General features: G+C 33.8%; 1 protein-coding gene across 4 annotated transcripts in view; it reads left to right on the forward strand.

Annotated features, from left to right (window-relative positions):
• The window catches only part of SSBP2 (single stranded DNA binding protein 2), a 305659-nt gene that overhangs the window by 195714 nt on the left and 83143 nt on the right, over positions 1-26802 (forward strand). For 2 of the 4 annotated variants that reach the window (XM_046000541.1, XM_046000542.1), the window contains exon 5: positions 24290-24379. The exons of the other annotated variants lie outside the window; for them this stretch is intronic. In XM_046000541.1, the coding sequence (XP_045856497.1) occupies positions 24290-24379 (90 nt within the window). The remainder of the gene's footprint in view (positions 1-24289; positions 24380-26802) is intronic. 4 annotated transcript variants of the gene reach the window in all.

Consider the following 26802-nt stretch of genomic DNA (forward strand, 5'->3'; position numbering starts at 1 on the left):
GAGAGGAGACTCAACCACTAGTTCATTAGGTAATAGGCAAATGGACATAAGTAGTGGCTATAGAACCTATTGTGAACTAATTCTGGTTCCTCTCATCTGTGTTCCTGGAGCATCTGCAGACAGTGACTTGAGGTAGTCACTTCTGGATGAGAGAGCCTTTGTAGAAGTGCAGTTTTCCAGAGAAGTTCTAGAACTCCATTGGAGAAGGGGTGGGGGAAAACCAAGTTTGGACACAGTGAAGTGGGTAAGAGGAGCACCTTGTTTTTGCTGGCATCATCGCTCCTCCAAGATGGCACAGTTTAGGGCTAAATTAGAGAATCTTCAACTTCTTTGAAAGAAAGGAAGAGTCAGTGAGTGAACCCTGACTACCCCAGCTGTGTGTCTCAAAGAGACTCATTACTCTCTCACAACATCTAGAGCATTAAAAAGGGAACTCTGGAAATAAATAAATAAATAAATAAATAAATAAAAAGGGAACTCTGTGACTACGGGATGGGAGCAGAAATTTTATTAAAATTTTATTTTGCAATTATTTGTTCACAGCATACTGAATTTAATCAGTTTTCATGTATTGTCCTTGTATCCTTTGATCATGCAAAATTCACTTATTCCTTCTAGGAACTTTTTTGAAGATTCTTATGTACACAATCTTGTTTTCTGTGAAGGAGGAGAGTTACTTCTTCCTTTCCAATCTCTATGCCTTTAATTTATTTATCTTGCCTTATTGCACTGACTAGGACTGCCCTTAAAATGTCAAATAGAAATGGTAATGATAGACATCTTTGCTTTGTTCCTTACCTTAAGGGGAAAGCATTTAGTCTTTCATCATTAAATATGACTTTAGCTATAGGTTTTCAAAGATAGAAATTGATTGGATTTAGGATATTCCTCTCTGTTTTTATTTTGCTGAGAATTTCTTTTTAAATTATGAATAGATGTTGAATTTTGTCAAATACAAATGCTTTTTTATACCTCCTGAATTGATCATGTGGTTTTATACCTTTATTCTGTTAGTATTAATTTTCAAGTATTAAACCAGTTTTGCATTTATGGGAAAAAATCTCACTTGGTTATGATTTATTATTAACCTATTTATATGCTGGTAGTGAAATGTTAGTGTGCACATTTATGAAAGATATTGGTCTGTGTTTTCTGGTATTTTCTTTGTTTTTGATGTCAGAATAATACAGGCCTCATTAAGTGAGTTTTAAAGTTTTATTTGGGCCAGGAATTTTGTTGGTGGGGAAGTTTTTACTAAGAATTCAATTTATTTATTAGATATGGACATATTTAGATTTTCTGTTTCTTTTAAGTCCAACTATGGTCATTGTTTTTTCTCTCAAGGTATTTGTTCATTTCTTATATGTTATCAATGTTATTGGCATACTGTTATTCATAATATTCCCTTTTCACATCAGTAGGACAGCTATTACTATCACCTTCTGATTTATATCTTCTATCTTTTTGTGAGTCTGGTTTATTAATTTTATTGTATTTTCAAAGAACCTGCTTTCTGGATATATTTTTTTTTTCTATTTTCTACTCTACTAGTTTCTGCTTTTATCTTTAGTGTCTCCTTCCTTCTGCTTATTTAAGCATTAATTTGCTCTTCTTTTTCTAGCTTTTGAACTTGGAAGTTTGGGTTATTGATTTTAAATCTTTTCTTATGTAAAATTTAGTGCTATACATTTTCCCTATAGCACTGCTTTAGCTACATCCCACAAATTTTGATATATTTTTATTTTCATTCAGTATAAAATATTTTTTTAGTATAAAATCCTTTCCAATTTTGCATGCAATCACTTCCTTTACTCATATTATTTAGGAGAATATTGTTTAATTTCCAAATGTATGGAGATTTTTAAAATATCTTTTTAATTACTAATTTAATTTTATTGTGTTCAAGTAACATATGTTGTATTTTATCTTTTTAAATTTATTGAGACTTGTTTTATGGCCCAGCACATGGTCTGTTTTGGTGAATGTTCCAAAATACACATTAAAAAGAATGTATATTTTGCTATTGTTGTGTAGTGTTATATAAATTCGATTAGATCTAATTAATTTATAGATTTATTCTAGTCTTTTATATCCCTGCTGATGTTCTATGTATTTATTCTATCAATTAATTAAGAGAGAAGTGTTAAAATCTCTACCTATAATTATGTACTTGTCTATTTCTCTTGTCAGTTCTGACAGTCTTTGTTTCATTGTACTTTGAAGTTCATTAACTAGGTGCATATACATTTTAGGATTGTTTTGTCTTTTTGATCCATTGACTCTTTTATTATTATAAAACTATCCTTCTTTATCTCTGGTATTCCTTGTCCTGAATTCTAATTCATCTGATATTTATATATAGGTACTCCAGCTTTCTTATGATAATATTTGCAAGTATATCCTTTTCAATGCCTTTGCATTTAATTTATATATATATCTTTGTATATAAAATATGTTCCTTGAGGCAGCATGTTCTGGATCTTGTTTTATTTTCTGAAATCTATTTGTTTTATTGCTATGTTTTGATTGCTGATATTTAGTGTAATGGTCTGTATTTGGGGGTTGCCTTATCTATTGTTTTCTTTGTCTAATTTAGTCTTTGTCCTTTTTCTTTTAATTTGACCTTTTTTTGATCTTTTAATATTTGACTTTTGATAATCCACTTTATCTCCACTACTCCACTACTCCACAACTGTTAGGTATACTTCTTTCTTTTTTGTTTTTTTCCTTTCCTTCCCTTCCCTTCCCTTCCCTTCCCTTTCTTTTGATGCTACAGAGGTTACAGTATCTACAATATACTTTTGTATATTTCAAAGTTCAAAGTTAGAAAATTATTGCTGATGTCAACTGTGCATCATTGATTAATTAATTACCAAAATTTTAAACTAATGAGATTGTAGTTTGAAGGTGATAGTTTTAAAGTAAAAATTAATGAGCACTACTTTATAAAGTTTCCTATTAATCTTTCATATTTGGCTTTGATTGAATTACCTCTTGTTGTTTTGTATTAAGGAATATTCTTTTTATCAAATAGACTTTGTCCTAAAGGTGTACTTTCTCAAGAGAAACTTGGCCCTGTATACACTTGGCAACTACCCTTCACTCATTAGTTGATAGTTTACTTTTCATAGCAACTGTTTCAGATATCTCCTTTTTAAATGCTCTCACTTTCAGTTCTTCTCAGTAACAGCTGATAACGTCATATCCTTTTTGACAGAGAAGAGTGAGACCATCTGGGATGAACTGCATGACAGACTGCTTTCACCTCAACTAATTTCCATTTTCTTTAACAGAAAGTGATGATAATCCCATCTTTTCTTGCAGTTTCAGAAGAGATGCCTTTCTTCCCTTCTTAGGCTGTGTCCTGAATTTCACTTCTTTGTCTCTTAGAGACCTTACTCTCATATTTTATCATCATCTTGAACTCCTTCCCCATCTGAACAAAACCTCCACTTGACTGCCATGTTCTTTTTAACTACTTTTTGATTTCTGTTCTTTCTTAGCCAACACCTTTAAATGAGTAGTCTAGAGCTAGTACCTCTATTTCTTAGCAACTCCCATCCTTCTTCATATCTTGTAATCTAGCTTCCACACTACAACCTCACTGTAATTATATTTCTTGGCCTGATGAATGCTTGCTTACTTCAACACTAAGTTCCAGAATATTCATTTCCAAGAAGGCTTTTCCAGATAACCAGGGTGGTTTCCTTATGGATATGTTTTTTTATTACTTTGTGTATCTAGTTCCTGCTTTATACTATATTTACTTCTTCAGATATGTAATCATGTCTTATTTATGTTTACATTGGCAGTGTCTGATATATAAGCTCATAATTAATTTTTTTGTTCAACTGAAAGTACCTTTTCCTTTCCTAATTTTTTTTGATCAGTGTGTCATTCAACATTTTAACCATCTACTTGAAATTGTCTTCTCTCTTGCCTTCTAAACCTTTCTGGTTTATTCCTTCAACATTCTTTTCTGAGAGCCTACTGTTTTGCAAATACTTGTTTGACACCATAAAATTATCGTTATATATGTTTATGTAGCTTTGAGTGAAAGTAACCTATATATATGTATATAGGTAAATAAAAATAATTATTATAATAAATAATACATTTACTTATTATATATTTATTACAATTATATAACAAATATATTATGTAACAATCATATAATTTATATATATTTATTAAATATTATTAAATGATATATTATTAAATTATTATTTATTTAAAATGTATTATAAATAAAATTATAATAAATATAAAAATAATTTTTACTATTATTATTTCTTTCCATCGTGTTAGCTTTTCTTTAAGATTCAGCTCAAACAACACTGTCTTTTGTGAAGATAACCCCAGTGTTATGTTATTTTCCTCTTAATGTGAGCTCCTATAGAACTCCTAGGACTCCTATAGAACTCCTATAGTAAGCTATGTTCTGAATAACCTGTGTCTTTGGTGAGGTGCTCATCTCCTGGGTATTGCAGAGAGGGATCAGGATACTCTGGGGATCAACTTAACATGAACTGTATCAGGGAATTGGTGTGTGGAAGCTAGGTGACAATGCCTCAGCTTAGGCATAGATATCCAAATTTTTCACAAACATATGAAGAATAGGTAATATTTTTACCAAGGCCATGTGATGCAGTACAATTAATGATAACTTTTCTCCCACTGTAATGGCATTTGTTTCCTTACAAGATATTCCTCTTTACTTTTCCCTTCAATGCAATTTCAGGGGTTAGAAACCACACGTTATGGTTGGTTTAACCCATAGCTATGTTTTTACCATTCTCTATTATTTTTGATAGTATATATTACCTTACAGTATGAAATAGTCATTTCTCTCTTTTTTTGTTCTACAATAAACTTAAGAATAGAATCTTATATTCTATTTCACTCAACTATATCTGGCAAGTACCAAGTCCAAGTTAGAAACATAATAAATATGTATGTAAATTTTATTTTATTTTTTAAAAGATTTATTTATATGAGAGAGAGAGAGAGAGAGAGAATACGCAAAGGGGCAGAGGAGAGGAAGAGAATCCCTCTCCCTGCTGAGTGTGAAGCCTGATGCAGGGGTCAATCCCAGGAGACCTCAATCCTGAGACCATGACCTGAGCAGAAACCAAGAGTTGGCCGCTTAACTGACTAAAACACCCAAGTAGCCCTGTTTCTAAATTTCAAATGGACCACAAACAATAAGCTCCCGATATTTACTACTGTTCAGGGATAAATCCAGAAAATCTAATTTTTCTAACTTTTCTGTCATCTAATATACATGTTTAAGCTATGCACTTTCTCTAAGTACCTCTTTAGCTATACTTACAAATTTTGATACAGAAGGTTTTTGTAGTTCAAATCTAAATAATTTTCTATTATGATTTTATATATTCAGAAAAATGTATTTTTAGTTTCTGAAAGTATATACAGTTTTAAAATGAAAGTTTTATTAATTTCTAATTTTATTGCTTTATATTCAAAGAATAGAATCCATAAATATATATTCTTGGCTATTTTTGATACCTTCTTTATGGCCTACTTTGATCTATTTTTTATGAATATTCCAAGACTGTTTGAAAAAATATATTTTCTATTTGTGGGTACTGGGTCTTATAAGTGTCCTTTAAATCAAATTTATTAATTGTGGCTGAATCTAATTTTTAGTCTTTAATATATGAGTTTTTGAGAAGTCTCAATCTCACTATGATTATGGGCTTGTCCATTTCTCTTTGTAATTTTGTCAGTTTTGCTATATGTATTTTGAAGTTATACTGTTGGGTACACTAAGGATGAGTTTTAACTTGATTGTTGTAAATTGTTATTTTTATTATTAAGTAAAGACCTTTGTATCTATCAATGCTTTTTGCCTTAAATTTTACTCTGTTAGACAAAACATCCAGTCTTATCTAGTTGAATAATGACTGATAGGGATTTCACAATGAAAGAAGTGATTATTTTATGGTTCCATTTTCAAAATGGTGCTTAAAATGAAGTTAACTTAATGGCTATATGTGATTGGCAACCATATATTAGAAATTGATCTTGAAAATGAATTATGCGGTCATCTTATAGTAGTCAAATTTACAATTCATATGAAATGATACTAAAAATAAGTTGACATTTCCTATGTAATAGCACCATTGATTCACCTACAGTGACTGCCCACATGAAGATTATATAACTTATTCTACTTTAGTGTCTTTAAAACTATCCAAGCCTATTTAGAAAGTAGTGAAGCAAGAATCAGTTACATTGACTTCTGTCAATTTGTCTTCCAGGAACTTGATATGCTTGTTTGATATAAAATAAAACAGGCTACTTTAGATTTAAGATACTTACTAGTCTTATAAATGACATAACATTTATTTTATCTAGATAGAAAACATATCCTCCTATTAGCATTGATTCATTCCAGCCTATTTTTACTGACCACATTCCAGGCACTACTAAATGCTGCATATACAAAGGAGGAAAAGACACCTTTTCCTTTAAGGCTAAGTATTTCCAGTCTGTACAGAGAAAATCTCATCATAATATGGTTGGTCCTACAATAGAATTTGTTAAGAGTTACAGAAAGGAACCATATTCTTATTCATCTTTTGCTGATGAAGGTATATATTGCTAAAATTACACACCTAAAGTGTAAATTACACACATAACACTATTGTTTCTCTGAAATGTCAGAAAAACAGAAGAGAACTTAAATGAAAAGAAATGGGTTTAAAATATAAGGTCAGTAAGACAGGTAAGTTAGGGGATATGGAATTTCCTTTCTGGAAATACTAAGAACTGAATTGTTACTAAACGTTTTTAATGTTTCATGCATTCTAAAGTGAATATATGCTTTTCCCTTCTTCCACTCCTTCATCTACTCTTAACGCGTGCTCAATGTTAGCAGGGTCACTGCACTGGAACAATGCCTATGCTCCAAATCTGGGAGCCATCCACAATCTGCCCTTCTTCCTTACCATCTTGTGATTTACCTTCATTAATCCTGGCAGTTTTAAACTTTGAAAAATGTTTTGTTTTGTTTAAGGTTTTATTTTTAAGTAATCTCTATACCCAGCATGGGGCTCGAACTCAGGACCTGGAGATCAAGAGTCCCATGCTTGACTGGCTGAGTCAGCTGCGTGCCCCTGAAACCGTATTTATCCATCCACATTTCTTCTCCGCTGCTGCCAAAGCAGCTCAGCCTATCACTGTGCAACTTCAGAAGGCATCTTCCCTTGTCCCCTTTATTGCCTTTTCTCAGGGAGCTATGACACCTATTTAAAACAATAGATTCGGTGATCATGTGCTTTTTCCTCAGAAGTTTTTTTTTTTGTTTTTTTTTTGTTTGTTTGTTTGTTTGTTTTTTCCTCAGAAGTTTTTAATCGGGCGCTTCAGTAGCTCAAGCGGTCCAGCATCTGCCTTCAGCTCAGGTCATGATCCCAGGGTCCCGGGATTAAACGCCGCATTGGGCTCCCTGCTCAGCCAGAAGCCTGTTTTTCCTTCTCCCTCTGCCTGACACTTTCCCCTGCTGGTGCTCGCTCCCTCTCTTTAAATAAATAAATAAAATCTTTAAAAACAAAAACAACTTTTTTTCCCCTTTTATTTATTTATTTATTTTTCAGCGTAACAGTATTCATTGTTTTTGCACAACACCAAAAACAACTTTTTAATCTTCATATTGATCCTCTGTTAAAGTTAAATCACCTTCCGTGCCACACTTTGGAACCACTGTGATTCAGCCATACTGACCTTTCTTATAATTTCTTATACTCTGTCACTCTCTTGGTCACCATAGGGTCTTTACTTTTTCATTCTTCTAGTTTATAATATTTTAGTTCTGTTACCTCACTTTTTCTTTTTTGCCCCTTTATCAGTATCTCTTTCTTTAGCTTCTCAGCCTAAGTGTTACTTCTAGGAAACATTCTGTAACTCTCCAAAGTATGTTTTCTCTCTTTTTACTTTTTCTTCTGGCATTTATCACTTTAGTAAATAAATATGTGTGTAATTATGTTTCCTCCTCTAAGATTATAAACTCTTGGCAACAAAAATAAAGTTTGCTTGGTGTGGAATCAGATATATAGTAGACACAAGTATTTGTTGGATTAAAAAAAATGTACTCATGATTGAAAATTATGAAGTTAAAAAATTGATTTAAAAATACGTAAAAACTTGGGGTGCCTGGCTGGCTTGGTTGGTGGAGCATGCAACTCTTGATCTCAGGGGGTGTGAGTTTGAGCCCCATGTTGGGTGTAGAGATTACTTAAAAATAAAATCTTTGAAAAATATAAAATAAAATATATGAAAACGTAAAACATTTCAATTATGTTGTCATTTAAAGACATCAAATTTTTGCAATTGAAATTCTTTTTTTTTTTTTTCTTTTTCTTTAGAGAGAGAACACATGAGTGAACAAGCTGGGGGAGAGGAAGGATGAGGGGGAGATTTTTTTTTTTTTTCATTTTCAAAATTTAAACTCAATTCATTAACATATAATGTATTATTAGCTTATGAGATAGAGGTCAGTGATTCATCAGTCTTATATAATACCCAGTGTTCATGACATCATGTGCCAAGAGGGCTCTCCCTCTTAAGCAGGCCTTATACCCAGCATGGAGCCAGACACAGAGCTAGATCTCATGACCCTGAGATCGTGACCTGAGCTGAAATCAAGACTCAGATGCCTAACTGACTGAGCAACCCAGGTGCCCCGTAACTGAATTTCAAGCCGCTTTATATGAAAAGGCTCTCTTGCTAAATTTTTTTAAATTTGAAATCTTTTTATTCTTCCTTAAAATCCACTGTTACAATACACTATACCAAATGAATTTTACCTGCTTCCAAAAAGCAAATTGACTGTTTAAAAATAAAGATTTCTTATCTTGAGAATACCCAAAAGAATGTGGTACAGTGTCTGAAGGCAGATAGTTGCAAAGGACGAATTCTAGGTGATTTGAGGAGTGTTGCCATACCCTAGAGCCCAGTACCGCTTTGTAATTTAAGATTTGGTATATTTGTTTTTAAAGAATATATAGTCATATTAACTCTTTATTTGAAATTATAGTTAACCATCTTTCTCTGATGACTAAATATGTTACAGATTTCAGATTGGTGAACATCAGTGATTACTGTAGAACAAGTAGTTGGAGGTTAGAAGAATAGTAGATGAAGTTTGGCCACATGTGTCTCAACCAATGTCTCATGAGACTTATTTTTTTTTTTATTTTAAAGCAAGTTTCTAGCATGATTTTCTTTACTTTTGCCTCTCTGTTCTAATGGAGAGTACCAGTTATTTGCTGAATTTCTCATTTTTTTTTAGTCTAATCAACTGTATTTTTATAGGTACCACCTTTGAGACCTTTGTTAAGACACTTTTTAGGTTACCTCTCCACCAAAACATTACACAGATGTAAAAGCATCCTTTGCAGGTATCCCTTAATCTGTATGGTTATATGTGCTGATATATAGTAATGTTTTGTTTTATTTTGCCTTGTGGCAGCAATTAGATAATTTCAAGACCAGTAACAGAATTAAGCAGAGGCATATTCTATATTAGTAAAAAAGATTTAGAAAGCTAGCCCCTCTTTCCAATTTGGAGTCTATGTAAACAAATATTTCCATTTAATATTTTACTTTTATTTTCATTTTGTACTTTTTTATAATTCATCAATTATGCCACTTTTAGGAAAATAGTAACTCATATCTTGTAAAACCAAATAGTAGTATTTCTGCTTAAATCACTGTTGAGTAATCTTTTTATGTATATTTACATAAATATTTAAATATATATTTATATAAATAAATAAATATTTACTTATCTATTTATTTATAATTTAAATAACTGAAGACAACTAAAGTTTGAAGCTTAATTTTAGTATGGAAATCATCCAAAAATATTGTGATGTCATGAAATAACTTGAAATTTACTTTTTTAAACCTATTAAAATTCTGCTTATGTATATGTAGCTATTCTAGATAAAATTCTTGGAAATTTGTTACTTTTGGAAATTTGTTACACTAGATTCATGTTGTTTCAGGTCCATGCCAATAATGCTATTAAAAGAAAAAACTGAGATTTATTAACTTCAAATTTCTTCCTATCAAAGCTGTAAATTTCAAAAGCAATAATATATTTCAGAAGAGGTATGCCTTTTTGCAAAACTTTTTAAGTGACTTACAAGTGATAGGACTTTTAAAAAGATGAATATATAATGATTACATTCTTCCTAGAAAAATCAAACACACAACCAAAAATTTAAATGATTCATATTATTGATACAGAGCTGTACCTCCATGACTATAATCTGTACTGTGACAAAGATTTTTTTTTAAAGGACCTAAAAAAAGAGGTTCTGGAGTCATGTGATCAATTCTTGGAATCTAAAACAAGGCCATTTAGAGTGACAGAATAAGCAGCTGAGAAACATCCTACAGCAGACCACTGAGAGGAAGTCAAGAAAGGTCAGTAGTTCCGCCTGGGAGATCTTGGAGGCTAGTAGCAGGCAACACATAGTGGTACATGTGAGTAGTCATCACTAGGTTGGTATGGAATGAGGAATGGAAATGATCTGCAGGTAGCAGATGCTATGCACCTTGGGTGCATGGCAAGAAATAGTGAGTGGGGTCTAGGCAGGTGAACTATCTGTACCTAGGGAATGCACCTGCAAGTAGTGAAAATTCAGCTGTGGAAGTTCAGTGACAGAACATAGTCCTTACAAATTAACATGAGGAAAGAACTCAGTAGAACATTTTGCTCTAGTCTCTGAGACATTGAGCTGCTAGTTAAATGGGAACTGAGCTGGAAACCCAGCAAATGGAAGTTAAGAAGTGGACCTTTTGCCATAGGGATTAAGGATGGACCCTAGTTACTTTGCATCAGTGTGCAGGGTCAGAACAGTCATCACAGTGAACGCTAAATTCTGGTTTCAGTTGTCTTTATGTTTTCTCTACCTAAGAGCTAGCTTGGCTCGAGTCTAGATGGGATTGGGGGAACCTGCAGTTAACAGTTAAGGAGCTATTTCTTCGTAGAGAAGAGGAAGCCAGAGCTGGAGCCTGGCAGGCAATTATAACTGAAGAAGAGATACTGCTTTTGACGTTCTTCTCCTTGCTATGCTTCCCTCCTGTCAAGGGGAAAAAACAGATTCACACACGACATACTTCAAAGCCACTGAAAGAACTGTGAGACCAGGAAAACCATTACAACCTAACCTAGGAAATGTGTGTGTGCTTTGTATAAATATATATGTGTGTGAAATTTATTATCAAAGTAGTTGACATACAATGTTTGATATTGTTTCAGGTCTACAGCATAGTGATTCAACAATTCTATACATTACTAGGTGCTCACCATGATAGGTGTAGCTGCCATCTGTCATCATACAAAGTTATGACAATATTATTGACTATATTTTCTATGCTGTACTTTTCAACCTTGTGACTTACGTACTTTAAAAAAAATGTTGTACCTCTTAATCCCCTTTACCTATTTTGCCCATCCCCCTAGCCACCTCCCTTCTGGCAACCACCTGTTTCATTCTGTTGTTTATTTTTAATCAGGAAGGTTGATGTAATCAAAATGTAGTATTGACACATACATACTCTGCAACAGGTCAAGTACAATAACCTCTAAGAATCTTTAGAGTTCCCCAATTTATAGATGCCCCATGAAAATGATCTTCAAAATGAAATAGTCATTTTGGGGGATAAGTGTATTACTTTCCTGTTGCTGCTGTAACAAATTGCCATGAAGTTAGCATCTTAAAACAGCATAAGTTTATTACCTCATAGTTCTGTAGGTCAGAAATCTGGGTTGAGAAGGCCAGTTTCTCTACTCCAGTCTCACAAGGCTGAAATCAAGATGTGGGCCAGCTGAGCTCTTCCCAGGAGCCTCTGGAAAGCATCCACTCTCAAGCTGAGGGAGACTCTTTATAGAATCCAGTTTCTTGTGGTTGGCAAGTCAGCCAGGGCTGCTCCTAGCTTGTAGAGGCACTGTATTCATAGGCCCTGGGGGTTAGAGCATGGGTACCTTTGGGGGCCATTCTGTCTACCACAGAGGGAATTATTTTTTCCAAGGGATAACTCCGATAATTCAGTTTCCCTTACTAGGTGCTACTAGAAATAGTTAAAAATACCTAGATTCTCAGACAAGTAGAAGCCCAGGGACTTTTATACTCAACCAATAGTATAAAAACGAGACAAAGGCTTTCATCTTTAAGGTCAAAAAGGAAAATTAGGGCAATCTACTAGAATCTATAATGGTTAAAAACTTGTGAAAGAGGGTACAACATTACTATTTCTAACATCTTTTCCTTGTGTTTGTCTTTAAACTATGGTATTTTGAAATACTGTTGGAGGTTACATTATTAAGTGACTAAAATGTTTATGGATAGGGAGGGGGGGGATCTTTAATGGAAAAGTTCACCAACTTTGTGAACTAACAAAAGTTGGGCCTACAGTTTTACCATGTGGTCATAGTGCAGGCTTATCGCTTTAATAAAAACTCACCCAACCTCTGACATTCGTATGAAGACAATACTTCTCAAGGACTGATCTTATATGAATGCTAAACATGTTTGTCATAAATATCCTCATTTTGTTTTAAACAAAAATTTTTATGTGGTATTTATATAAGTTTTCTTAACACATAATTATCATTTTGAGGAGTAATCAAGCCAAGTTCAAACTTTCGTATGATCAAACTGAATCCATGAGTCTTCAAATAACCCCAGGCACATAATGGCCACCTACTATTGGGGTTGCATATACAAATGTACCGATACCACCTAGAACTTAGTTATCTCAAAACAAATCTTTTATGTCAGCTCTTTTTCCTTATATTCTACGTTTTCTAATAAAGCCGAATTCAGAATTCCAGGAATCGGATTTCTAAGACATGGCTGCTATTCTGAAAATTAACCACCAAATTAAAGGCTGCCTCCTGAAAGTATCCTTTAGGAAGAATACCATTTTTGTGTTTATCAGCGTCCTGCATTTCTTTTGCACTTGAAACATTATTTTTAACAGCAGTAGCTCCTTCCCTTCTGTTTGCCTGTCTTATTTCCCATGTTTCTTGGCTTTCATATGAAAAAGTCAGCATTTTGTAGAAATTACCAACCAATCAAAGCTCTCTTTTTCTTCCCTATGGCAAACACCAGCTACAGTATTTATTTTGCCAACTCTCGTCACTTTCTGTGTTTCTAAGTGTCAGGGTCCAGGGTCTATTTCTTCACTGATATTTGGTTTTTGTTACTTAATTTTGTTTTTTTTTTTTTTTTTTAAGATTTTATTTATTTATTTGACAGACTGAGAGAGATCACAAGTAGGCAGAGAGGCAGGCAGAGAAGGAGGAGGAAGCAGGCTCCCTGCTGAGCAGAGAGCCCGATGAGGGGCTCGATCCCAGGACCCTGAGATCACGACCTGAGCCGAAGGCAGAGGCTTTAACCTACTGAGCCACCCAGGCGCCCCTTGATTTTGTTTTTAATGCTATCCCTCTTTTGGAATCCAAAGGGGTTGTAATACTATTCTTTGGATAATTAAGTTTTAGTGGAAGCAACACATACGATGTTTTATGATTTAAAAACAGGCCTGGGCGCCTGGGTGGCTCAGTGGGTTAAGCCGCTGCCTTCGGCTCAGGTCATGATCTCAGGGTCCTGGGATCGAGTCCCGCATCGGGCTCTCTGCTCGGCAGGGAGCCTGCTTCCCTCTCTCTCTCTCTCTCTGCCTGCCTCTCTGCCTACTTGTGATCTCTCTCTCGCTGTCAAATAAATAAATAAAATCTTTTAAAAAATAAATAAATAAATAAATAAATAATCAAAATAAAAACAGGCCTAAGGGGCGCCTGGGTGGTTCAGTGGGTTAAAGCCTCTGCCTTCGGTTCAGGTCATGATCCCAGAGTCCTGGGATCGAGCCCCGCGTCGGGCTCTCTGCTCAGTGGGGAGCCTGCTTCCTCCTCTCTCTCTCTGCCTACTTGTGATCTCTCTCTGTGTGTCAAATAAATAAATAAAATCTTAAAAAAAAAAAAAAACCAGGCCTAAAAAGTAGTACAACAGTCAATGATCCTGGTTCTCCAGACTATAGAAGGTGACTGGGTGGCACTGACTGGGGTTGAGTATGTAGTGCTAAAAATGAACTTGTGTAATCAATGCAAACAAATGCCCAGAAATCATTTTAAGTGATTTTTAGATTATTGCTAGTATCTAACTTTCCAAAACAGACAAACTTGAAGTTCATAGTATTAAAATTAAAATGTTTTATATTTTATTTTATTTAAATAAGAGTTCTTGTTTAAGTTAGAAATGTCCTCATATTATTTAACCTTAAATTTTAGGGATTAGGTTTGTTTTAAGTAAAGTTAGTGTTTGGTCCCATTATTGACAAAACTGGTAGTGTGTATAGTAATGTTCCTTTATAAGTAGAAATAAAATGATATTTCAGAAAGTTTTGGGGAATTTTATTAAAAATCATTTGTATAATTTTAACAGTTAACTCTATGTATCCACCTGTTGTCTTTCATAGATTATTTTTTGTCATTTGCATAATTATAGTATATATATTCTACACTCAATTCTACCTTTGGCGTGTTTCACAAAGCATTATATCATAAACGAGTTCCTGTGTTGCCCAAATAATGCCATTTGTAACCATTATTTTTAATAGTTGATCATGGTTTGTCACTTAGGTGTACTACAATTTACTTAAACATTACATTATTGCTGAATTTTTAGGTTACTCTGAGTATTTCTTACTATAAATATATGACAGTGAACATATTTTATGTGTACTATTTTTCTCATAGTTCAGAATTTATATTTGAATAGTATCTGAAAAGAAGGATCACTTAGTCAAAATTTATTAATTTTTTATAGCACATGATATATACATATGAAGTGCTTTTTACAAGTGCACCAATTTCCCATGCCACCAATAACTTAGAAAAATCCTTTCCTGGCGAGATTCTTAAGCATATTTCCCTAGTTATCAATAATATCTTAACTGTTAGTTACTAATAACATTTGCAAAAAATGACCCCTTGAGGTTTGTGAGAACTTTCCTTTATACCTGATAACTGAAAAGATTTCCCCCCACCAGTTTTCTAGCATTTGAAAAAAATAACTCAAGAATAATCACTGAAGAGGTTCACATAATTTTAGGCAAGTAATTTAGAAATCAGTACCTAGGTTCAGAATGGAAGCATTTGGGAATTATAAATATCAAGAAAACATCCTCAAATATCTAAAAGAAAAAAACAGATCACATCCCTAGGAACAAAAATCAGGACAGGATCAGATTTCTGCAACACTAAATACCAGCCAACAGTGGTATCTCTAGTTTTGATGAGAGTCAGCAAAGATACTTGCATATATAAGGGTTTGGAAAATGATACTGATATATCCTCTGGCCAGCCTAGAAATGTATAAAAATTAAAACTCCTGAGTAGCAAATGTTCTGTTATTTTTTGAGAAACTGACAGTGGGGCGGAGCACCTGGGTGGCTCAGTTGGTTAAGCCTCTCCTTTTGGCTCAGGTCATGATCCCACGGTCCTGGGTATAGTCCTGCATCTGGCTTCCTGCTCAGCGGGGAGTCTTGCCTCTTCCTCTCTCCCCCGCTCCTGCTTTCTCTCTCACTGTCTCGGTATCGCTCAAATAAATAAGTAAAATCTTAAAAAGAAAAAAAACAGAAACTGATAGGGGAAACAATAGATAAAATTGGAGTTCTTTATTTTGATCCTGAAAGTATGGTTACAAAACTGAGTGGAAAGGCCAAAAGTTATTACTGAAAGAAGAGATGATGAAAATAAAAAGTGTGTGCCTAGGGGCGCCTGGGTGGCTCAGTGGGTTAAGCCGCTGCCTTCGGCTCAGGTCATGATCTCAGGGTCCTGGGATCGAGTCCCACATCGGGCTCTCTGCTCAGCAGGGAGCCTGCTTCCCTCTCTCTCTCTCTCTGCCTGCCTCTCTGCCTACTTGTGATCTCTCTCTCTCTCAAATAAATAAATAAATAAAAATTTCAAAAAAAAAAAAAGTGTGTACCTAAAACTGCAGATGTTTAGAGTAAGAATCAGGAAATGGAAGAGGGAGATGTAGAATACAAAGTGTAAGGTAGCTTCATTTTTTATCAGGAAAAGGTAAATGATATTGTTTGTCCTAATTTTAGTACCTTTAAAACTTAGGATAAAGACAATTCATTTCTTTTTTCTAATTTTAAAGGACATTTCATTAGATGCATATTAGAGGACTTTCCTTGCTCACAAGTGAAACAAATATAGCATGAAGTTTCAAAATGAGAAATGGACAAGCAAGAATTGTGTAGTATATATATATGAATAGAGACAATGTGAAGGAATTACACAAATGGAAAAAAGGTAGACTATGGGTATTTTATTAAATATTCATGGGAATTTATGAAAATTGACCATTGGTTAGACCATAAAAAATTGTTCAACAAATTCCTAAATATAGAAATTGTATACTATATCTCATCTAGACTCAGTTGGGAAAGCTAGAAATTAAAAACAAAAATAAAGCCTCCAACCCTTTGTAATTTAAAGTATATCTTTGCTTATATCGACAAGGTTTGATGTTGGTGTTCTCATTTTTTTTTTTTGCTAAATCATCTAATCAGTATAATTTTGGTTTCCAGTTATATCCAGTAATCAAAATTATACTGATTAGATGATTTAGGGAAAAAATCATGAACATCAACATCAAACCTTGCAGATTCAATCAAAGGTAAATTCAGAGCCAAACCTTACAGTTTTATATTCTTTGTGTTAAAAAAAAAGAAAAAAAATATTTAAAAATTTAATTGAGAAATTTGAAAATAATAAAGCCTTTAAAAGAAGCATGAAAATAGAGATAATTTAAAAAAGCAAAAGAAGTAAACAATGTCTGGCAAAGATAATGATGACAATGCTAATTCAGTTGAGAAGAGAGAAAATGGATCCTCATCATCTGTTTCAGGGCCAGCAGTCAGTAAGGCAGTCCAGGGTAGGTGAGCAGCTCTGCTCCACGGAATCATCCAGAGACTAAGACTGAGGCTGGTGGGTAACGGGGAGGGCACGTTTTGCATGGAGCACTGGGTGTTGTGCAAAAAGAATGAATACTGTTACGCTGAAAAAATAAATAAAATGGAATAAAATGGAAATTAGATCTCTAATTAAAAATAAGTAGGATAGGGCGCCTGGCGGGCTTAGTCAGTAGAGCATGCAACTCTTGATCTGGAGGTTGTAGGTTCAAGCCCCAAGCTGAGTGTAGAGATTACTCAAAAATAAAATCTTAAAAAAAAAAAAAAATAGGTTGGCTACATTCCAAACTCTTAAGACCAAAGCCTGGATGTGGCATATACCTCTTCTGCTCACAATCCATTCATGAGAACTTTGGTTCTTGGTGAGAAAAAAGGAGACAGAAATACGATGTTGTTGGGCTGCTGTACGCTTGGCTACAGTTCTTTTACCATGGAAGAAGGGGGAAAACAGATGTTTGTGGTCTACTAGCAGTCTCTCTCACAGCTGCTGCAGAGGACTTTTTTTTAAGTATGTGAAAGTAGTGTGAATATGGATAAAACTAGAATTCTCAATGAAATGAAGTGTTCTGGGGAAAATGTTAAATGAACAGAATTGAAGCAAATAGAAATTTAGAAAATATAAAAAGAATAATGGCCATAATTAGTTCCAAAATTGCTTTTGTATTCAGGCAGTTTTACTGCTGCATATTTTTTAACTTTCAAAAAGCAGACAAACACCATATTATAAAACTTCTTCACAGCATTATATAAGATAGTTTGACATCCAGTTAATTTGGGGAAGGTAAAATAATCTGGATGTTCAAGTTTGAAAGATACAGTACAGCAAGGAACATTCTAAACCTGTCTCATTTAGAGTATAGATGTGAAGATCCTGAATAAAATATTATTAAGTTTTACTTCATTAGCCTATTAAGAAGATCACCCATGATGATCAAGCATGGCTTAGCTCAGAAATACAATGATGCTTTAAGTTTAAAAAACTATCAATATATGATTACTTATATCAAGCTTCCCAAAAGAAAAACCAAAGTGTCAACCAAATATTAAAAAGGCACAAAGCATCTTTTTAAATTTTATTTCTTCGAAAATTGTTTTTAGAATACTAAGCAAAGAAAGATTTTTTAGTATGATAAAGAATATGTCTTCAGGGGCGCCTGGGTGGCTCAGTGGGTTAAAGCCTCTGCCTTCAGCTCAGGTCATAATCCCAGGGTCCTAGGATTGAGCTCCACATTGGGCTCTCTGCTCAGCAGGGAGCCTGCTTCCCTTCCTCTCTCTCTGACTGACTGCCTTTCTGCCTACTTGTGATCTCTGTCAAGTGAATAAATAAAATCTTAAAAAAAAAAAAAAGAATATGTCTTCAACCAACAGCCAAATATTTAATTGTGCTTTGCATTAAAATTATAAAGATAAAATGTTACCACCATTTTAAATGTTTCTCAGAAAACTTCCTGCATATGTCTTAAAAATGGCACAGATAGCTTAATAGTAAAAATCAACTCCTTGTCCAATCTCTTCCAACTCACCCTTCCCTTTAATCAGTCTTTCCTGTTTCTAATAATCATGGCCCTATTTTAGTGCTCTTATTACCTTAACAATTTTACATATACTTAAAATACTTCTATTGCACCAAGTACAGACTTTATATCTTGATTCCCAGGTGTATAATTAGGTAACTGGTTCTCTAACATCCTTAGTATATAAAACTGCAAGTTATTTAATGTTTAGAATCTTGATAAATGCTAATTTAGCAACCAATTGTATCCTAATTTTACTTTTAAGCAAAATTTTATTATATGCCTATTGTTTTGAAACCTCCATATAGAAGTATATAGTTTTTTTTTTCGGTCAGAGGCTACCAGCGATAATAACTAACATTAAAATAAAAATTCTTTTTTGTTTGTTTGTTTAAAGATTTTATTTATTTATTTGACAGAGAGAGATGCAGCAAGAGAGGGAACACAAGCAGGGGGAGTGGGAAGGGGGAGAAGCAGGCTTCCCATTGAGCAGAGAGCCCAATGTCGGGCTTGATCCCGAGACCCTGGGATCATGACCTGAGCCAAAGCAGACGCTTAACAACTGAGCCACCCAGGAGCCCATAAAATAAGAATTCTTTTCATTTTTATTTAAGAAGATAAAATGTAAAATAACAGTATATCTCTCTGTTCTTTAAATTCAGAAATAGGGAATTAAAGGAGAGTAAAAATATTTTTTAAATGCAGTTATGCAATAACATTTAAGAGAAAGGAGAAAATGGGAAATGGTGCTGGACATATATACAAGGGGAAAACAACACAGAAAGAAGGGGCACAGATTGTCTTACACCTTCTTAAAGGGTAGAATTACATAACTATAGGACATCCAAGAGAGGAAAATGGCCACACAGACTTAAGCAAAGATAAATATATAATATTATGCAAAGATTTCATGGTCTCTCTTTAAAGTTCATTTTACTATCTCCTTGGTAAAGCAAGTCACCAAATTTAATATATCACATATATAAAAGTAGGTAAAGTTATATTAGTGACTTGGGGAAATACAAAAAAAGTGAAGTTGTCACTCTCAAAAACCCTTGAAATTTAAGACTATTACAAAGTAAATGATTTAAGAGCAGTTCGAAAATACATATCGGAAAGTATATATTGAAAGCATACAAGTTAATCCAGTAGAGAGACAAAATACTTTTAATCATAATTAATATTTTCACATTTGCCCTGAAGTCTCATGTATTCAGTTTAATTAGAAAAATATTTTAAAGTCATAATATTTACATGTTTTTCTTTTTTTGAGAGAGATAAAATAAAAAGTGAACCCTAAATAATCATGTGTATATTATATAGTAAAGGATTTTTCATGGTATTCTAATGGGAATTCACACAAATCCAGCGAAACTGATGCTTTCTGGTAGTTCTTAATATAATTGAAATAGTTGCTCTTCTTTTATGATTTAGTCACAACCCTCCAAAATAATACATACTTTATAAGTCAGAGTCAGCAACCTTCTGTCAATCCTCAAGTCAAGAGATAAATTTCTCATAAGTTGTTAGTAAACTTGAAACAAGTCCCAGAAATTGTAGCAATGACAGTTCATAGTCTCTGGGTCATGAGATGAAGTCCCACAGTTGGCTTCCTGCTGGGCATGGAGCCTGCTTGACATTCTCTCTCTCTCCCCCTCTCCCTCCGTGTGCCCCCCAACCCCTGCTTGCACATTCTCTCTCTCTCAAAGAAGAAATAAAAATAAATCGTAGCAATGAACTCCAAGAAATTTTGTACTTCTTCATTCTACGTAAATCCCTAATCCCAAAAGCTTGATTCTCATTTTGCTTACAGATTCAAAGCACTATTTATAGTGCTACCATATATAAATGAGCAAGTTAAGTGATTAGAGAAATACACTCTTTCACAATGCTTGCAATGCGATTTAGTTTACCTCTGGAGTATTTATTATCAGACTAGTATTTGTTAATGATTAACATGGTGTGCCAAATGCTACCCTAAGCTTGAGTCCACACAGTACAATAAAGGGTGAATTATCCCTTGTCAATAAATCCCAGAAGAATGGATGCCTGATTTAGCTCAAAAATGTGGTCCACAGAGTGAAGTTTGGGCTGAAATGCTCTGAAGTAGTGCTCGTACTGGGTAAACAAACTGGATAATTACTAAGATTCTGTTCATTTCACTTCATGTCCTTAGGCCTAGGCTAGAAATTACTATCACACCAGAAAACTACATCATTGTGCTGTAAATCATAAATCATCCAGCTATAAAGCTCTTCTCTCTTCAAGAAGCAGGTTGCTGTTTCTATTCTGTTTTTATTCTTCTTTTATTCTTTTCGATTTTCAAGAATACTATTTGCCTAAAGCACGATTATTAAGAAAGAAAATTTTCCACAAAATTCTTTTGCCCCTGTGAGGGAATAGGTGCAAACTGTAGGAATTTGGTACTTCTTGACATGTAGGGAGGCAGTCTCAACAACAGAGTAAGAGGCATAGTTAAATGTTAGTCACCATAATGTGATCCATTAATTTCTATGGCTTATTCATTCATTCCTGACTATTCTATTTAAAGTTATAATCCCTACCCCCTTTACTGGGAACTCCCTGTTCCTCTTCTTTTTTCCTCCATAGAACTTATTATCTTTATTTTCCCACTAACGTACTAATTTCTACATGGCAAGGATTTTAAGGATTTTTTTTCCTGTTGTGTTAACTGCTCTGTGGCAGAGCGTGTAAGAGTTCTTGACTATATATATATATATTTTATAGATTTTTTATAAATATATATTGTATATTTTACATATATATTTTACATACTACATAAATATGTAAAAATATGTATATTTTACATATTTATTTATGTACATATTTATATATAAATATATTTGTAAATATTTATATGTAAATATTTATATTATATATAATTTAAATTGCATTTATTCAATAATTTTGAAATCATGAAATGAACATTCAGAAGCCATTTTTAAAGATTTAATTGTTTAAATCTTTATCTGAATCATACATTTTGTTTCACTTTTAAATAATAGCTGAAAAATACCATAGGAAGCATATATAATGAAGAATTTTGAAGAAAAAGCATATTACATACCTTTAAGCTATGTGGTTGCCAAAAAGAAAAAAAATGAAGGAGTCAATGGTGACCTGGCATTTTTGTTGAATTTTAATTTAGATGCAAACAAACGTTTTCTTCTCCTTTGGGGAGACAGAAGGTTTTTTTGATTGTTTTGCTGTTGTCTTTTGCTTAGAATTTTTTTTTTTTTAAGATTTTATTTATTTGACAGACAAATAGGCAGAGAGGCAGGCAGAGACAGAGAGGAGGAAGCAGGCTCCCTGCTGAGCAGAGAGCCCAATGTGGGGCTTGATCCCAGGACTCTGGGATCATGACCTGAGCTGAAGGCAGAGGCTTTAACCAAACACTGAGCCACCCAGGCGCCCCTGAAATGTTTTTAATTATATTATTTTTTTTAATTTAAATTCAATTAGTCAACATATAGTACATCATTAGTGTCAGATGTAGAGTTCAATAATTCATCAGTTGTGTAAAACATCCAGTGCTTATCACATCACATGCTAGGCAACTACAATTGAGGGAGAAATAACACCGTTGAATTACAATAAGAAGTTGCAGTAATTCACTGAATTCTATTTTGTTTTTATAAACCTGCTCAAAGTTGTAGTACACATTTCTGTAAAAGTATTGGTGAGGGTGTTTACAAATTTGTCTCAAGAATGTTTCTATCTGGACACCTGGGTAGCTCAGTCATTAAGGGTCTGCCTGAAGCTCAAATCATAATATCTGGGTCCTGGGATCCAGCCCCACGTCCGGCTCCTTGCTGAGTGGGGAAGCTACTGCTCTCCCTCTCTTCCCCACTTACGCTCTCTCTCTTGCTCTCTTTCTTTCTCACTCACTCTTTAATTCTGTCTCTCTCAAATAAATAAATAAATAAATAAGCCTTACCCCAAAAAAGGTTTCTGTCCTGCAATTAATTAGAACAATGGTGACATCCCATGTCTAGCTCTAAGTACTGAGCAACTTCCCCATGACAGTAGTTGACTGTCAAAGGACCCCGATCAATTCTTCTTTCCTAGATCTAGCTGTAATATCATATTTGAACTAGAAGAGAATAAATGTGTGGTGGTAAATTTTCATCTTACTATAACACTGTGTGTTAAAATTTTACAACAGTTTAGTTAAAATGAAAAAAACAATGTGCCTTTCATTTTAAAAAACCATGAATGTGGATACATAAAGCAAAATAGAACAATATCTGGCAAATGGTAGGTATTCAAGTAACGTACACTAATTAAATAGCATGTTTTGCTTCAAATAGAAAAACGTGGGTGCCTGGGTGGCTCAGTTGGTTAAGCCTCTGTCTCTTGATTTCTGCTCAGGTCTTCATCTCTGGGTTGTGAGTTCAAGCCCTACATTGGGCTCCATGCTGGGCCTGGAGCCTACATTAAAAACTAGTAATAATAAGATAAAATAGAATAGAATAACAGATTAATGTTTCATCTTAATATCTAAGGAATATTATTTGTCCTTTTCTATGCTTTATCAGAGGTTTAGAATTTTGGCATTCATAGGTAAGCAACATTTTAGATAACCACATGTAAGTCTAGATTTCCACAGGAAATACTGAAATCATTGGTCTTCATTATTAAAAACTGCTAGTATTATAGAATAAACATATTTTAGTATTTTTGTCAACTTATATACCAGGAAATGTAGGCTACAGATATACTGATTTTCATCCTCTAATGAAATATTAATGTATGAATGAACACACTGATATATGGAGAAGGACAGTACAACAGATATACTGGATCCAGTATTTGTTTTGAGTTCTTTTCATGGCAGGATTGTTGTATTCATACTGATCTTTCTTCAGCACATTTCTGGTCCCTTTGTGACTGTTCTTCTTAGTACTTATAGTATGTCTAACTAGGTAGAAGGATGAAGCCCATGGTTGTGGACTAGTGAGTGATACGCATTACTATTATAAGAATTAAATCTAAAACCTCGATTTGATTACAAAGAGTCTAAGTCAAAATTTTTAGTACTCTTATTTCATGAAGCTCTAGGGTTCCACAAAATAATTTGGAAGTGAAATAGACTGAGTTTTTCAACCTGTTTTTTTCCCCCATAATCTGTTTATATGAGACTAATCTCTCTAAATCTAATTCTTTTCTTTTATTCAGTCTCCTAATTACTTTTTCATCCTCACCACCCTGTTTTTGCTCTCAGTTATATTTTGGCTTCCAGTTGTAGTATATTAGAAATTGAATAATGTGTTACTACCTATAGCCAGAAAATTGTTCTTGTTTATGACACAGAAAAGCATAATCTAGAAAAAGAGTTCTTTTTCCCAACTTCTGTACCCACTGTTTTTAAACTTATTACCTACATGTATACATATTTGTTATCGATGTTACCATTTCAGATGCCTGTGCCTTCAATAAAGGATTAACTTAAACTTTTATCTTTTTGTCATGTTATTATTTGCGTTTTATGTATCATTCAAGTATACCATCTTATTAAAATCCTATGATTCAAACAGTTTTAAAAGACTTGTTTAAACCAAATAACTTAATCGTATACTAAACTAACTGTTGTACGTTAGTTTATCTCTGGAGTGGGGGAAATTACCAATAGTTATTCCTGGGAATGAAAAGCTTCCCTTCCTACATTCTGTGATCGTTAGTCTTTGGTATTGTGCCTTCGCTGTAATGACGTAGGTTTGTTTCTCCTTTATTCTTTGCAGAGTGCTGCAGCAGCTCCCAGCCCAGTGCTAGGAAACATTCCCCCAGGAGATGGCATGCCAGTAGGTCCTGTACCACCAGGGTTCTTTCAGGTACTCAGAGAAACGCTGACTAGGAATGTTAAGGCATAGGAACTCCTGCTTGATTTTACTTAAAGACATGAAGGAGAATGAGGCTGTTTTAACTCTGAAGGTAAACTTAATATGTGCAGCCAACTCTTGATATTCAGAGATGGGTTATCTAGTAAATAGATATTAGTGGATAGATATAGCCCTTCCTTTCTATGTCTTATTTGTTGTCAAATTTTTATTCATGTATTTATTTTGCCATTTTCTTGTTTAAGTAAGGAAGAAAGGGAGTGGGAATGCAAACTGGCCCATTAAGTTAATTGTGGTAAAGAGGCTAAAGATGAAGTTCTGGAATGATGGATGGATTTTAACTACCCCAGCTATCCCGATCTCCACAGACCAAAGATAATCAAGATTTGGCTGTACTTTCAAAATATGGCTAAATCATAACCTTTTCACTTATCACAATAATAGGCTATATCAAAATATTTTGATAATCATCTTTTTGGCTTTTAAGCTGGAGTTGTTATTAATATTATTATGTGACATTTTAAAATTGGATTTTAAAATACATATACTGGTATTTTAAAATCTCAACAAGATCATTTATTTTAGCAATGATGATAATGATTTTAGAATTACAATACATCACTTTTAAATTTTATTGCATCTAAATTTAATTCTACAGTTTTCTAACCCAAACTGATACAGATTCGGAAGTTTATTTTTTTTTAACCACGTAGTTAATTTTATAACATCTTTTGAGAAAATTAACAAGAACTTAGTAGTTAACTAGAATTAGAAAGCATTATGGGAATTAATGTAGTATGCTATATTGTTAGTGATTACATTAGGTACTTACAAACTGATTTGTCACTTTACTGTTTTGTGTTTTTAAAGTCCTTGACAGTCACTTGTTAATCCATATCATCATAAATGTGAAAATAGAGAAATAAAATCTTCCAGAGTTACAGCAATTGAACACAAAGGTCTTAATTAGAACCTAGTACCAGCTCTGAAATGTAAAGCCCTTTAGGACATGCTTATTCATACCACTACTCTATATTAATACCCAACTGGTCTAGAATATTCAGAAGTCTTTTAGAACTCATATTCTGTCTCGAGGGCCTTTTCCTATAATGTAACAACATATTATAACTCTTGATTTTTAACTGAGCAATCTTGATTTAAGATAATAATAGCTAACACTTATTAACTGCTTACTGTATGTCATGCTTTGTTCTAAATGTTTTACATATAGAAAGTCTTAATTCCAACAGTAACCCTAGGTATGAAGCATGTGTTATTACAGTTCTTATTGCACAGATGGAAGAATGAAGCCTTGATACATAAGTAGAATGCACAAAGTCAGAAATTGACAGGGTCAGGACTTAAATCGAGGCTTTCTGGACTTCTGCCATAGAATTTACCTCTTAAAGTTCATAATTGATCATTATTCATAAAATATTTTTAGTTCATTTAATTTTTTTTCTCTCATGCTCTATTTCTCTTGTCAATGATGAATTAAAGTTGGGGAGTAAATTGAAAGGGTTTATTTACATGTAAGAGAGAGCAGATGCTCTCTGAATGGCACTTTTAAAAAGAGGGGTGGGTCAGGAAGGGAGTTGAATACTATTAAGTTTAAGCAAAGAGGTATAAACCCGTACATTTTCATCTTCACATTTTGTAAAATGACCCATTCTCCTCTTACATGTCTTCTGCCTAATTCTTAGTAAGAGTAGTTGAAACAGACTTAACTTTGTTTTAGTTATTCTGGTGGGTACATACTTAAGAACTACTACATACCAGCCAGGCACTGGGGTAGGCATCTAAAAATGAGTATGTTAATATGTACCTTCCTGACTCTCACTGTCTAGCCGGGAGGCATTATTAAAAATAAGTAACTGTAATGTAACAGGCTATGTGTTGTAACAAGAGTCAAGTGTAATGTTCTGTGATGACCTAGAAGAAGAGCTAATAAGTCTACCTGAATTGAAGCTGGGAGTGGTTTGGAGAAAGTTTTCCAGGGGAAAAAAGCAGGGGAGTGATATTCTAGAAGGTGGGAACAATGTAAGCAAAAGTCTAGAGGCCCTCGAAAAACATACATTGTGGTTAAGGAGAGAGAGAGAGATAGGCAATTAGAGTATAGAAAGAAAATGGCTATATCAAGCTTGTAGAGTGTGTTCCTAGGGCAAATCAGAAGGCCACCAAACCCAAAGTTGGGAGGTCATTGTCAGGGAAATGTTGTCAAAGTAATAAATGAACTCCAAATTGGCATCCAAAGATGAGTTATGCAAAAAAGCAGGGAGTGAGAGAAAGAATATTCCAGGAAGAGGGAAAAGAATTTCCAAAGGCCCAGAGGGGAAAGGAGAGTAACTAAATATTTAAAACAAAACAAAACAATGGAGCTTACCTATTAGCTAAAGGGAGAGTGGCTGGTGATGAGG

The sequence above is a fragment of the Meles meles genome, chromosome 3, assembly GCF_922984935.1.
Source record: "Meles meles chromosome 3, mMelMel3.1 paternal haplotype, whole genome shotgun sequence".
Lineage (NCBI taxonomy): Eukaryota > Metazoa > Chordata > Mammalia > Carnivora > Mustelidae > Meles > Meles meles.